At 40.8% G+C, this 15,858-nt stretch overlaps 1 protein-coding gene across 1 annotated transcript in view; it reads left to right on the forward strand.

Annotated features, from left to right (window-relative positions):
* Nucleotides 1–15,858, forward strand: part of LOC144784640 (macrophage mannose receptor 1-like) — a 765,034-nt gene that overhangs the window by 600,973 nt on the left and 148,203 nt on the right. Inside the window, exons 21-22 of the mRNA XM_078663569.1 lie at nucleotides 1,189–1,303; nucleotides 7,906–8,075. Coding sequence (XP_078519695.1) covers nucleotides 1,189–1,303; nucleotides 7,906–8,075 — 285 coding nt within the window. The remainder of the gene's footprint in view (nucleotides 1–1,188; nucleotides 1,304–7,905; nucleotides 8,076–15,858) is intronic.

A 15,858-nucleotide genomic window follows, 5' to 3' on the forward strand; every position in this document is an offset into this window, starting at 1 on the left:
TTCAGGAAGGTATGCTGTTCCCCTGCGAGAGGCCCCATGAGTTTAAAAGTTTTCACTCAGAGCCTCTTGCACTTATCTTTTAAACTGAAAAGACTGCCTGCAGCTGCCCCTCCCGGACTGTGGAGTGGCCCATTGTCATTCTGAGACTGCAGTTGATTAGCACATATAGAATGACAGTGGGCCCTATTGTAGTGACAGCATGTGGTGTGCCTTCTCCTGCATCAGACTAGTGCAAGGTATTCTGCTTTTGTCTTGGCTTCATGCTGGAGAAAATAAAAATAAAATAACTAACAGCTTTTTCACTGTACATTTAACAGTCAGATTTCAACTTACAAATAAAATAATACTATTTAATGTTTATTGTTACATTAGCACACATCTTGCTTGTAGAAAGGGCCTGATGTCCCTTTGCAAAGCAGAGCGCATGCTGAAAAACTGAAGTGCACGATTTTCTCAACCTTATATAAACTTATTTTGAATTGTACTTAATTTGGTTGTCTATTTACTTACTTATATATTATTGTGTGACCTCCTTTGATATGTCTGTAAAAGTATGCTTTGTCCCAAATTTTTTTACTGAATTTTGACCTTCTGTCCTGAATTTTTGTCCTGAATTTTGACCCTTTGTCCTGAATTTTTACACTGACCGTCCATGCCAGTTGCCTAGACAAAACCGTACAAAAAATAGTGCTTGGAGAATGTAATTACAACATTCTGTGTAGCAACACAAGTAAAAGGGCAGTCTTCATGGGAGGTACAAATGTAGACACAGCTGTACTAAGGAGGGACTAACAAGCCTATTAATGAATCAGGAGTCAACATTTACAAAGGACAATAACACAAGCCAATGAAAAATATGGGCGGAGAGTGAACGGAGGTACAAGTGTATACCTGAATGCCGCGAAGAACGGAGCATGTGCCGTCCAGGCTCAACCTAAAATCAAGATGGACTTCAATGCATCTCATAGTAATTCTCAGTGGCTGGGATTACTTCAAGCATTCCACCCATCACTTTTTTCTAGTCTTTGTGATGTTGTCCCCTACTGTTAGTGTAACTTTACACACCTTTATAAGAGTAAGAATGTATTCACATTTTTATTGTGGTTTTACTTGCTACACTCGCAGAATCAGAATAACTCACTTTGACTTATGAAACTGAGTTAGTTTTTCAAATGATTTCTTTTATAGTGCTATAAAATATTTGGAAAGGATGGTGAAAAAGAACTTTCATGGAGTGCTTCAAGACAAGAATGTATTGATGCTGGAGGAAACCTTGCAAGCATAACTAGTGAAGACATACAAGGTGAGATAATTGTTTTTTCTATGGTGTTGATATTGTAATTATGATGTCCTTAATCTTTACCTAGCTGTCATCAAAGACCTGTTGTCTACAACACAAAAGATATTAAATGGGGTTGCCCCTTGTTTGCAATATGTTAGCTTAATTGTCTGTCTCAGTTCTCTGCTCCTTATTCTATGGCTTTCTTCCCTGTTCATTTTTTACCACCCATAATTCCTTTCTTCTGTTCATCATTTTTAATTGGATTAGTTTCCTTCTCTAGTCCCGCCCAAAACATTTTTTAAATCTTTTAGCAAAGGCCAGGCAGCTGCACACTCCTATCAGCCACACACATTTGCCCATTTTCTCCCACCATCCAAACTCCCTGCTCCACCCCTACTTTCCAACCACTAACTTACCCCTATTTGCATGACACCCCACACATAAGTTAGTTTTTAGTTTACAGTTTCAAAATGGTGACCTGCCATTGTTGGTCACAAAGCTATGAATAAGGTAAAAAGACAATTCTAAAAAATATTTGCTCTTTTGCCTAAAGAAAATAAATTTGAAGCTAACCACCAAAACTCATTACATAAGTATGGCGGCTTTCCGTGAATTTAAATGAAAAAAAACCCTTTCATGGTGAGTAGGTTTCCCAAGACGAGACCTACTGGCTTTGCCAACGCTTGCTCATTTAATTGTATTAATTTGTTACCTTTAGGCTGGAATAGTTTACAGTCAATTTACCAAACAATACAATAAGTATTTGCTACTACGTTCTGTCAAAAGCAGACTTATAAATGGATATCAAACAAGATTCAGTAGAAACCAGTACACCATCAACTTTTGCTAAATCACAGACTTTTTGTAGAGTAAGTTTAAAGGAGAAATTATGGTTTCATATTGGCCTTTTTCATTGATCTTGGCTGATGTAACTATTTTCTGATATGCATTATAATTGATTATTAACATGAACTTCTTGCTATTCAAATTAAGTTTCTGCAATGTACATTACTTTGTTTTCTGGAGTTTAGGCCAATCTAGGTCCCAACTAGGCATCAGCTCCATATTGCTTCTGGAGCACTCATATTATTCATGATGTGTTCATTTCTCATCAACACCACACCCAGAAAAATCTGCACTGATGTATTGCGATGGAATGCTGTTTGTGACGTACTCCAAGGGAAGCCTTATGTTACTTAACAAGGTTCTACCCGCTTGCTCACTGTTGGCTTTTCATTTATGAGACTTTTCATTATTTATGTAACCAGATTTGTTCTGGCACCACTGATGACATTAGGTCAGAGGGGACTTATTGTTATTCATTTTGGGAAATAGTTCCCTGATGGTGGTATTATGTGACATTTATAATGCTGTATCATGATTTGACATTGTGATGTTACATTTGCTCGCCCTGTGCTGACTGTGATATTTTCATTGCTTTCCGATGTAAAATTTATTATAGAAGGCCCTGATTTTGGTGGTGCACCAGATTCTTTTGGGATTCTTTTTGGTCTCTACCAGGGATGCTGCCTGATTATCTATTCATCAGCTGCATACTCCGGATTTAGGGTCTTATTTAGATGCTTTACCCAAACCTGAAGATCAGCTTGCCTCATTAAAAGTAGGGTGGAACTTCAGTAAGTAGACAGCAGAGACTACTCTACATCTGTTGTCTACATATGCCTCTATTAGAGTAAGGGCTGTTTGAGGTTTGGCCATGTGGGCATCGCTCTATTTACAGTGGGCAAACACATGACCAGTTGTCACTGTCTGTCACCACCATGTAAACCCTGGCGGTAACAGGTAGTGAAAACTGCAAAATTATCCCCACGCCATTGGTAAAATCTCCCAGGGCGAGCGGGTCATAGTTTTTTTTATTAATGCATTTTCAGCTGTTCCTGCAAGGGGAAGAGTTTTAAGCTGGGCAAGTGATTATCTCTAAATGTGGCGGGAGGAGTACCCTCGCCATCTTAGAAGTTAACTATTTCCATGCCGACGGTACTAACACAGTGATCCAACATCTAAATCAGGCCCAGAGACTACTTTTCAAATTGTTACTACATCTATTTTAAATACTAAGAGTGTTGATGGTTAATGAGTTCTGATGAGTTAATGAGTTAATGAGAATGGCTATATTTTCGCCTTCTGTGTTACAGTTTAATATTTTAATAAGCCTTCATGGTTTTATAATTTATGGATCCAACCCCTTTTTGAGTCAATTCTTATTTAATGACTGTTTTGTGAATTGCTCTTTTGAATCTTATCTTATCTTCAGGGACACATTTTTCCATCTATTCTTGAGCCCAACACAGCACCCTGACCCCGTATAGGCGTTTCATCTCTATTTTGTAAATTATCCAAGAGAATGCACCGATATTGCCATGCCAGGGGCAAGTAAGCACTGCTAGACCAGGTGTCCTTGGCGTGGTGTCCCCTGACTTTTTGACTCTTCCTCCTGTATTTTTGACTTTGTGCTGGACTTCAATTTTGCTGGTTAATGTACTGTGGGTGCTTTACCACTGCTCATCAGTGCTAAAGTGCAAGTGCTCCCTGTATAAATTGTAATTCTGATTGCTTCTCGCTGATTGGCATATTCGATTTACTGGTAATTCCCTAGTAAAGTGTATTTGGTGCGCCCAGGGCTTGTAAATCAAATGCTACTAGGGGGCATGCAGAAGTGTCTGTGCCACCTACATTAGTAGCCCTGTAAACCTGCCTCATGCCTGCTATTGCAGTGTCTGTGAGTGCAGTTTTAAATTGCCATAGCGATGTGGTAAGTACGCCCTCTTGCCAGGCCCTAACCTTCCTTTTTACTACATGTAAGGCACAGTTAAGGTAGGCCCAAGGTACCTCCATGGGCATGGTGCAGTGTATGTGAAAGGTAGGATATGTACTGGTGTGTTTTACATGTCCTGATAGTGAAATATTACCAATTAAATTTTTCATTTTTGCAAGAGCTAGGTCTTCCATACTATCATTGGAGCTGCCTTGTAATATCTTACAAGTGTCACTTTAAATTGGGAACAGGTAGAGATTTGGAGTTTGTGCTCTCTGAACTCAGAATTTACAACACATCTTATAGTGAAGATGGTTTTAAAAATGTGTGTTTGAAAATGCCACTTTTGGAAAGTGGGCATTTTCTTGGTTAACCATCCTGTGCCTCTACCTGCATGTAGAATCAACGTCTGGTTTAGACTGACAGGGGCCTGTTTGTGCATTCACTCTAGACAGTCACATAAAGAGAGTTGAGGTGTGCCCTGCATATCCTGATGGCCCATCACAACGTTAAGCAAGAGTGGTGGGCATAGTTGTCACATACACTTGAATAGGGCTGTGCCTGGCCTCTCACAATGCTGGCTCCACCCCCTGGGAGTGCGTCTGGAGCCAAGACCAGGCAAGACAAGAACATGTGCAGTACAAAGACAATCCTTTGAAGAACACCTGCTTCAAAGGCCAAAAGGTGTATAAATATTGGACCTAAAACCCCAGACTTCTAGAATGCTTCTGGATCAACAGGAGACTCTGCCAAGTAGAAGAACTGAAGAGCTGCGAGGAGGAGTACTGCCCCTTTGCTGTGTGTTGCTTTTCTGGTTTGGCCTGCAGTTGTTGCTACTGCTTTGGAGAGAAAAGGGACTGGATTCTGCTTTTTTTCCTGCTTGTGAAGTTTCTCGAAGACCGTGTGTGTCCTTCTCTGTTTTTAAGCAGTCTCAGGGCCATAAAATAATTCACCTGCAACATCCCTGAACTCCAGTGCTTGGAGGTTTGACTTCCCAAGTGGTGCCAATTCCTGTTCTGGCCTCTTATAGGTTGTTTGTGCTACAAAAAGCTGCAAAAGACATACAAATCCTGTTTTTCCGATGCAGCACCACCATGCAGGAGAAATTTATATGCATCATTGCAGTGTGGTCAAAGAAATTACTGTGGCACCTGTCCGCGACCGAAGAAATCGCCACAGCCTTAGTTCAGCGCACTGTGCCTTCAAAGTACAAGACCCCCCACACTGACTCTGACATAGGCTCTGCTATGTGGCTGAATGCATCAACGCATCGTTGGACCACAGCTTAAGAAAGTGATGCAGCACCTGTTTGACGCCACCACATCGACCTGCAACGCGCCCGGATTTCCATGCATCGCACAAATGCACCAAATTTTCCAGTGCATCACCCACAGACCAGAACCATCTTGGATTTGAACATATCACTTCCCCTGACAGTCTGGATTTGACACAACATTTCTCTTGCATGCAGCAGAACTAATGCATCGCCTCCCCATAGACTTAGGAACCGACACATTGCTGTATTTTCCAATTTTTCCCTCCTCTGTGACTGTTGTTATTCGTGCATTTTGGTACTTTGTGCAGAATTACCCCATTTATTAATTTCTATGGCCAGAATTGCTTTAAACTTTTAAATAATCATATTTAGAGTACTGTATTTTGGAGTTTTGTCATTCTGGTCTTGTTTGAAGTAAATATACTTTTAATTTTTCTAACCGGGTATGGTGTCTATTTGTAGTGTTTTACTGTGTTACTGTATGTGTGTGTGTGATATATATACAAATACTTTACACATTGCCTCTGAGATAGGCCTGACTGCTCATGCAAAGCTATCAAGGGGATGAGCAGGGGTTATCTTATGTGTGATAGCCCCTTACCTGACTAGAAGGAAGGGTCCCTACTTGGACAGGGTGTATACCACTGCCAACTAGAGGTCCCAATGTCTGACAAGCACCATAAAGTGGAATGAATTTTAGTGTTCTCTACCAAAGGTGGATAGTGCGTACTCTGTCTTCAAAGGAGAGTTGGCCACCAAAGCTTTCTCAACTCTACAAACAGAGATGGATGAGCAGTCAAGGCCTAGGCCACAAAAAAAGATGGCAGAGCATTTAGTCGGCTGCATTACAATATAATTACCACAGTTGCAATACGGGTGTGAATTCCCAGGCAGGATTATGAGTTTTTGTAAACAAAGAAACAGCACGTGATTAATATCTTGATAAAAGACTGTGTGCACAGTCAAACTGAAGGTCAATCGGTAAAAAGCAGAAAACATACAATAAAATGGTAACCCCAAACAATACAGTGAGACACAGGGTCCCATGTTGCAAAATGCCAAGGGCCATGTTAAGGTGTGCATGTAAGATTGTGGAAATAACTATCGCTATTTCTGCATTCAAGTAATTCAGAAAAGGTTTCCATGCATCTGTAAATGGATTTGCTGTTTCAGTTTTCTTTGTGTCGGGCGAAGAGAAATTTGTGATTGTAAATCTCACTCAGGGAAATGGGAAGGGATTTTTTCAAATTATGGTTTGTCTTGTCAGAATGTGGATTCCAAGAATCTGATCTGATAATTTTCTACCATGAAAATGGGCATTAAAGGTACTCCACCTTAGCATTAGAGTAAATCTCTTATCAGAAAGGGGATTTATGGGAAGTACTCTCTTCATGATGAAAAACATTTTCTGCATTTGTAAGTGTGCATTTGCTCAGGGGGCTCGATTCTACGAATGTGGAATTCTGCTCTACGTAGAATTCCACTCTGGTGGAATAGAAGTCTTAAGGAGATATCACTTGACATTCCTAATAGGACCAATCGGACACATCAAAACTTGTGCCTGGCATAGCTTGGCAAGTGCATTCAGGTGGAGCTTCAAATCTCTGCCCATGTTTATAAATGTTGTCATCTACAGAACCCACAGATATTGTTTCTGATGATTAAATGATCACGTACTACATTGATCCACTTTGGAATATTTGGATTTACTATTTAGAATTTCTCCTACAAAAATGCAGAGAAATTTGTAAATCCCACTTAAGAGAAGGCAAAGGGGGTGTTCCAAAGTGTGGTTTATCTTCCTAAATTACTTCAAGTCCAGAGCCTCAGTTATTGTTCCCGTTGATTAAATCATCACAAACGCACCACAAACGTGAGTTTGGAGTAACATAGGATTGAAGCACGTTCTCAAACCTAACCCAGGACGACTTTGTTTCATTCCTGAAAGTTAATTGGAGGGCAGAGGAGTCCAGCAGTCAGGTGAAATGTAGATCTATCAAGGTAAGATCGACATCAATAGGTCCCTTTCTGGTGTACAACCAGAGTTTACCAGCTGACTATAATCCTGTCATATTTCCATTTTTTACAGAATGTGATCTGGCTGATCCAGTGCATTCTTTGTGTTTAACTCAATAATGCCGATGTACTTCATGTCCATATTATATTAAGACACTGCAGGAAACGTATCTTTTGGTACTATCATAAGTATCTGGCAAATATGTTGACTGATTTACCAAAAGACTGAGATTTCACTTGCTAAAGTCTGGGTAACAAAGTTTTGGTAGATAACATTTGCAGGAGATCAGTTATGTCTCCTAGATGTGAATAGATCTTGGCAAGGTGTTACTTGTCGTGACTTTGCAGAAGTGAGCATGCATGTGATCACTAGCTCAATGCGGAGCCAATTGGTAATGATATACTAGAAAAGACAATGGCCCACTCCACACTATAGAAATTCCATTTGAGGATCTATGCTATATAATATAGAGGTTTATTTAGTTAATCTGCATTTCTGATTGGCAACCAATTCAAAAATAAGGATTATGGTATCCTGTATGTTTTTTATTTCAGATTTCCTTGTCTATCATCTAAGGGGAATTAAGGTTGGTGTCTGGATTGGGCTCAATGACATAAATGCTGAAGATAAGTTCCTGTGGACTGATGGAAGTGGAGTTTATTATACGAACTGGGCTGCTGATTTCCCAGGTGGTAATTATTATATGTACAGAGACTCTTATGAGGTAAGACAGAAGCATCATCCTTATATATGTACTTCCCTTTGACTATAATTGTGTATTTTTAACAGTAGTATCTCTACATCTAATAATGTGAGATATACAATGTAATAAGTAGGTTTACAGATGTTGGGAAAAGTGTGCACTTCATTTTGATAAACTACCAAGTGTCTCGTTTGTGCATTAGGAGCCTTATTTACACTTTTTACTCCTGGTTTAAGAAAGTCCATGCCAGAAAAAGAAGTAAATTACAATTGTGCTAGTTACACCATTATTTAGGACAATATAAAAACTGGGTTAAGTCCATGATATTCCAGTAAGCCACATACAAATGTGTATATTTTGTCTGACATTCCATTTGTGGACGTTCCTAACAGTGAGCTTGTGGAATGCCCAGGGAAGTTCTATGCAAATAGGTGAACACCTACTAAGGTGAAACTTAGTTGATACTCATTATCATGTTAGCTCCATTTAAAACAAGTTTTCAGCACACGTAGTTACACTAGAAAGGTCATAGTAAAAGTGCTGCAAGAAGTGTTAAATCTGTTTTGGACGGCAGTGGGGCAAAGTCTTAGTGAATCTTTGCAAATACAGAGTTTAGGATATCTGGTCTGGCAGTGTGCAATGTGGGCACTGATTGGTAAATGGATGTATATTAGTTTTCTTCATCAAATGTTTCTTTCTATATTAGCATGCCCCTGTAAAACTAAGATCCACAGTATCACAAGTCTTTGAAACCAAATGCTCCAGCTGAAAACAAAAAAAGAAATGGGTCAAAACATACTTCAACATAACGTGACAGACATGGAAACACACCCTTTTAAATGTATAGAAATCATCACAGGACTGAAAACCACTCACTGTAAATGTACCAGCTTATGCGAATTCAAAAGAAGCAACTTATTTTCCCTAGCCCTCAAACAGCATATATTGCATCCAGGTCATGGGCACCTATTCCTAACTCAACATACAACTGCAATGTTATCAATACATTAGTTGTACAACAATTGTCTAAACCAGTTAACACAGCAACTGTGCGTAGCAATGTAATGTTGGCACTATTACCACTATGTGATATATAGTATACGAAGCAACTTGTTGAACATTTTAGACTCTGTGCATCTATATGTATTTGTATTTATGTTTTTTAAGTGTTTAACCAACCAAAGAGGCAAGGGGTTACTTTTGTCCTGGGCTACAATTACATTGAAGAGACATTGTGACCATTAACATAGTTGTTTCCCTGTTTAAGTAAACCACTGTAGCTTGCAGTCTGTGAGACTGTAAACAATGATTCATCTATGTCAGTGTGTTTCTGATAATATGTAATTAGACCTTTGCATTTTAGTAATACATTTGTGAATGTGCATTTAGTAGTACAGTTGCTCTACGTAACAAGTGCTACTGGGCCACATGCATTTTCCAGTTGCGGCTCCTAGTGGGAGTGCTGCGGTTAGTGGGGAGGGGCAGAGTGGGGGGTAGTAAACTCCGGCATACGGCCGACTGGAGTTAAGTACATAAATAAATAAAACTCTGTTTGCATTGCAGCGCACACAATGTAATCTGTTTTATTTATTTATTTATGCCTTAACTCGGGTCGCCGTATGCTGGAGTTTACTACCCCCCGCCCTGCCCTTCCCCCATCCCGCCCCACTGCCCCGCAGCACTCCCACTAGGAGCAGCGACAGGTATTTTCACTTCAAATACATCAATATATGTATATGTAATACACAAACACACATTTATTAGTACAGTGCAAACAAATTAAAAAAATTACCATTATAAAAGGGTCATACTGCCTATGAAGAGTTAGCATTAAGACATCTTGATTGTTAATTCATTCACAGTTTGTAAAAGTGAGTTTGTAAACTGTCCACAACGGGGACAAAGGGATCAACAGTTCTCCTAAAAAAAATATTTAAAAGAAGGTTTTCTACAGGGTTTGCAAATCCTAGGACAGAGTTTGCTAACCTGATGAGCCATCTCAAGACCGTGAACCCGAATCAGTGTTGGGGAATCACAAAATCTGCATCTCGATCTCCAGACAGGTCGTAAGGATTGCTAACAACAAAACAAAATTTGTAATTTTAGGATCCCTCTGGGATTTGTGACTGGATCTAAGGTTCTAAAAAACCAAAACAGAAAACATTAAATTTATGAAGCCAGGCCATGTTACCAAGGGATTGGAAACAGGACTTGGCCTCAGACCACCACCCAGAAGCCATCCACTTTTTTGAAAGGCCAAAGACTGTGTGCAGCGGAGGTTCCTCACCCATGGAAAGTAGGGGGCATGGCCCACCCCGACTGAACTTCGGACAGAGACCTTAAGGCGTTAGCCGAATACATGAGCATTGCATTTAGTGTGTGAGTTATGGTTTGTATTTCTGGTGTGTGAATTGAAGATTGCAGAGCTAACCATAACTAGTCAATTTCAGAGGGCTATCAGTTTTAATTAGTAACTCTAACTATGTTTTAAATGTGTTTTTTATGCATGTCAAAGATTTCAAAGATATATGATGACAAAAAGACATCATAACTTCACTATACATATATATATATATATATATATATATATATATATATATATATATATATATATATATATATATATATATATATATATATATATATATATATATATATATATATATATATATATATATATATATATATATATATATATATATATATATATATATATATATATATATATATATATATATATATATATATTACCTACTGGCGGTCGCCAGTAGGTATATATAGTTAGGATTTTTTCTCTATGGGTTTTTTGAAAATTCTATGTCTAATAACTTTGGCGTTTGTGGACGGAATCGGCTGAAATTTTCAGGAAAATGGCACATTTTGTTTCTGAGCAGCCCTTGAAAATTTGGGGGGGGTTCGTCCAGTGGGGGCCGAGAAAAAAGGGGGGTCCCAAAACGTGTTTTTAACATTGAGTTTTCCATAGGGCGGTTGGCCTCACTTTTAGCCCGAACGGCTGAATGGATTTGCACGAAACTTGGCAAAATTGTAGGGACTGGTAGCCCGATGTGCCTTTTGTAGGTCTCAATATATGTGCTCCAGTGGATTTTGAGAAATTAACGTTTAAAAAAAGATATATATCTGTAACAGCGGACCGGTTAGCGCTCTGGTTCGCGGACTTTTCGCGCAACGGAGCTTTGTGAAGCGAAGCTGATTGGTTCTCCGGCGTCTGTCAACATTCCAAACAGTCCGTAGCGGCCGCCATCTTGTCTCTCGGTAGGATCGAGAGACAAGAGGAGGTCAAAACAAAGGGGGAAATAACTATAAGGGGGCATAGTAGATCCTCGCTGACCCCCTAGGTTTGATGTGGAGGTTTTAAAAGGGCCCCGCGGGGCAAAAAAAAAACAAAATAATAATAATCGAACGGCTGAATGGATTTGCACGAAACTTGGCAAAATATTAGGGACTGGTAGCCCGATGTGCCTTTGCTAGGTCTCAATATATGTGCTCCAGTGGATTTTGAGAAATTAACGTTGAAAAAAAGATATATATCTGTAACAGCGCTCCGCTTCGCGTACTTTTCGCGTTACGGAGCTTTGCGAAGCTGATTGGTTCTCCGGCGTCTGTCAACATTCCAAACAGTCCGTAGCGGCCGCCATCTTGTCCCTCGGTAGGATTGAGAGACAAGAGGAGGCCAAAGCGAAGGGGGAAATGACCATAAGGGGGCATAGTAGATCCTTCCTGACCTCTTAGGTTTGATGTACCATTTTGCCAAGTTTGGTGTAATTCCGTTCAGCCATTCAGGCTGTAGACGTATGTAAATGTCCTATGGAAAATTGCATGGGGAAAACACATTTGAAAGTGTTGAAATTTAGAACCAATTAAAATGTTACTTTGGTTTTGTATTTGTGTGTGATGAAAGTTAATTGGTTATGTATATATGTCAAATGAGAGGAAACCACAGCCATTTTGTGATACTACTGTCTGAGGTACATTTGTGAGGAATTTTTGGTGGTGAATTTCTGGTGTTTGATTTACACAGTACTAACACTTCTGCTACTTTTAAAAAGGTGAGTTGTTAATTTGTAAGGGGAACTATGTTGTACACTTGAAGATAATTTGAAAAATGTTTTCTGTTATTTATTTGCAGTCCTTCTGTTATACTAAATACTTGATGAAGTTAGTTTTATATTATGTATTACTAAAAACGATAAATGAAAGTGATTATTTTTTTCTGCAATTTACAGCAAGCAATTTCAAAATAAAATGGCTCACAATGAAGAGACCGTGGCAATTTCTTTTGAATTGTCCACTACATTGATTGAAATTGAGAGCACCAATAATGAAATATTGTCACAAGGAGGACATGACTTGTATGATTCCATTAGATTGATTGAAATGGACAGCACCAAGAATGAAATATTGTCACAAGGAGATGACTTGAATGATTCCACTACATTGATTGAAATTGAGAGCACCAATAATGAAATATTGTCACAAGGAGGAGATGGCTTGTATGATTCCATTAGATTGATTGAAATGGACAGCACCAATAATGAAATATTGTCACAAGGAGGAGATGACTTGAATGATTCCACTACATTGATTGAAATTGAGAGCACCAATAATGAAATATTGTCACGAGGAGATGACTTGAATGATTCCACTACATTGATTGAAATGGACAGCACCAATAATGAAATATTGTCAGAAGGAGGAGATGACTTGAATGATTTTTTTGATCAATCTCTTGATGGCGAATTTATCGAGTGTTTGGAGACCATAGAGTTACAAGAATCATCATTGCAGACTTTTAATGAGGAGATTCCAGATGAGATGATTGAAGAGGAAATTACTGATGAGGACATGTTACTAGTTGTTTCAAATTTAGAAAATTCTGAAGAATAAATTTATATTTAGAAATCAAAAATTGTTTGAGACATTATTTATTTTTATTTTTAATTTATGAGGTTGTAGCGAAGTGATTGTAGTATAAAATGAGACTTATAGTATAGAGTGCAACATTTTTATGTTACATGGTAAGTTTACTCATATTTACTTCCCTTCTGCCACTATATTATCTCCAATGTGTATTTGACATCTCTTCTTCATCTCCGGCCTCCTTTCTCTCACTGTGTGTCTCCGATGCATCTTATCGCTGCTATTTTGTGTAATTACAGAAGAGAGTAAAATAAAATAGTTCGGAACGTGAAAAGGGGGCAAAGTAGAGTACTCCTCACCCCCTAGGCCTTTTTAGGCGGTCCCAAAAGGATCAGTTTCTGCTTTCCTGAGAGATTATGGTATGAGTTCCATATACCACAATAACTTGCATTACAACATGCAAGATATCTATCTCCTATTACCAACTTTTGGAGATATTCGCGCTAAGCGCGAATATCTCCAAAAAGTAACACCTGCCCTGAGCAGTTCTTAGCCATGTTATCCAATGGGAGGTGGATAACATGGCTAAGAGTATTAGCTCGGTAATGCATGAATATCGCTGAGTTTTTAGCGATATTCATGCATTGCGGCCGTTTATTATCGCATTTGCGATAAACCTTGATAATAGTAAGGTTTATCTTCGATAATTTCTGACGATGCTTAGTGGTAAAAAATTGGTTGGTAAGCATCGTTAGCGATAAATATCGCTTAACTTTGGTAATATGCCCCAACGTCTGTTAACGTTCGATTCGAAGGAAATGAGGAAGTGTTGAAAAACATTGTCTGCGCCATCTTGCCTTTTTTGAAATGCCACACTTTTGTCGTGCACGGCAGCCATTTTAGATGTCTTGACCAGACCCACTCTCTGCACGCTGTCGATTCGTAGCATGGCTCCTCACCCTCGTAAGCATCTCCCCCAGGCACTGGTCACCACCGCTCTCTGTCTTATGCATGGGCAATAAACCTTCCCCCATCTGCGCTGCTCTTCCCTGAGAATCACACTCTGTGCCCGCCCGACACCTCCCTTTCGCCCTATTCACTACCGCACCCTCTGACACTCCTCTTCCTCTGTGTCCGAATGTCCAGGCCGGTCCTAGGCTATCAGCTAGCCCTGCAGATGTAGTTTATGGCCCCAGCTGTAAAGAATCACCCCTCTTCAAAGGAGTTATAGTAGATCAAGGCCCACACCCGATGTGATCCGTCACAGCACACGCGTTCCTACTATCTGAAAACCATCCTGTATTGTGATTGGGGAGGGGACCGAGCCTGGAGCGGAAGATTCCAGGAATGACTCTTTGTACATCAAAGTTTTTACAATTATGTGTCACATTAAAAATATATAGCACTCCAACAAAGTAGTAGGAATATAAAACTTTAATAACATATAAATATATACAACAAAACAAAAACAGTAAAAACATTTAAACAACGAAGAGACCGTGGCAATTTCTTTTTAATTATCCAATAGATTTATTGAAATTGACAGCACCAATAATGAAATATTCTTGTCAGTAGCGGTCTGTTGTGCGAATAGTTCCAAGGCAGCAGAACGCGCTGAAATCTAGATGGCACGAAAGTGATGTCTAGTAAGTTGCCGCCCAGCAAAAAACGGCGTGGGGCGCCGCGGGGGTGAGTGAGTCCAGTAGGCACCACAGCTATTCTTACCGGCATTGCAGAATTACTGCTGGGGACAATGCCTGTGCTGTAGCAGGGTCACAGCAGAAACAAAAAGGATTCTGTTGAAGATGTTGTTGGTTTCAATTTGAAAACAGTTCTGGTGTCAACTGCTATGCTAATGTAGTGGTTAATGTTTTGTTTTCTCTAGAAAATGTAAAAGAGGGGGAGGCAGTCCAAAGTTCCGTTAAAAGGGCAAAGGAAAGGATCGGTGGTTTGAACTATCAGTCAAAAAGGGGAGGGGGTGCAATAATTTTTCCTACCGGGTCACACTGTGCTTTCACCGGAAGTGAGGTCTGCAGGATTGTAGTAATTCAAAGTGAGGCTGGCGCCAGCATGGGAGCGCCGACGTCCCGCGGATACAGTTTCGTCACTCCACGGGCGATCATGGCAGTCATTACCCATCGGGGGTCGGAGACTCCCGCGGCTCCTCTAGAATCTTCAAGGTCGTGGAGGACTACGGTGGTGGAGTCAACCAGTGACCGGGCCATTTCTTTATGTTGGGCCCGCTCTTGCCAGGTCGACAGCCATTTTGAGAGTTCGGCAGCTACCGGCGATCGCGGGGTCACATGAGCGGACGGGCTCCACCCTGCCGGGCGAGACGTTGCAGCATGGCCACAGTGGAAGAACCGTTATCTAGGTCGTTCCGAAACTGTGCAGCACTGTAGTTGTTAGGATGCCACCGCCTGGAGCGCTGAGGGTGCAGCTGGGAAGCCTCCACCTGGGGAGGCGGGAGAGGCCTGTTCGCACCGTCTCTCCCTCCCAGTGCACCCCACGGCGTCTCGCTTGAGATTTGTTATGGCCGGACCAGGCGATGAGGACGAGGGGGGGGTCGGAGGCATGTGCAAGACATCCCCCTCCAGTGTTGTCGCAGCCATTATAAAAGAAAGAAGTGTCCCGTCCGTCTTCGGGCCAGGCTTCCGGTGGATGTCGGCCGGACGCCCCTGGCTCTGGCCCCATGAACGGGTTTCTTGGTTTATCGGCTGCAGCCGGATCCCGTCGGCCTCGGCCCCCCGACCGTTGGTGGTCGGACCGGAAGAGCATGTGGCGGGACTACCTGCAACTCTCAAGGGCCACCGCGGCCGGACTGGGAGAGAGAGGGGAGGGTCGAGGAGACATTCCCCCCCCCTGCAACTGTTCAGCGTTGTAAAGGCAATCCCCTGGCCGGGTCCCGCTGGTCTCGGCCTCTCCT

This window comes from Lissotriton helveticus, chromosome 10 (assembly GCF_964261635.1).
Source record: "Lissotriton helveticus chromosome 10, aLisHel1.1, whole genome shotgun sequence".
Taxonomy (NCBI): Eukaryota; Metazoa; Chordata; class Amphibia; order Caudata; family Salamandridae; genus Lissotriton; species Lissotriton helveticus.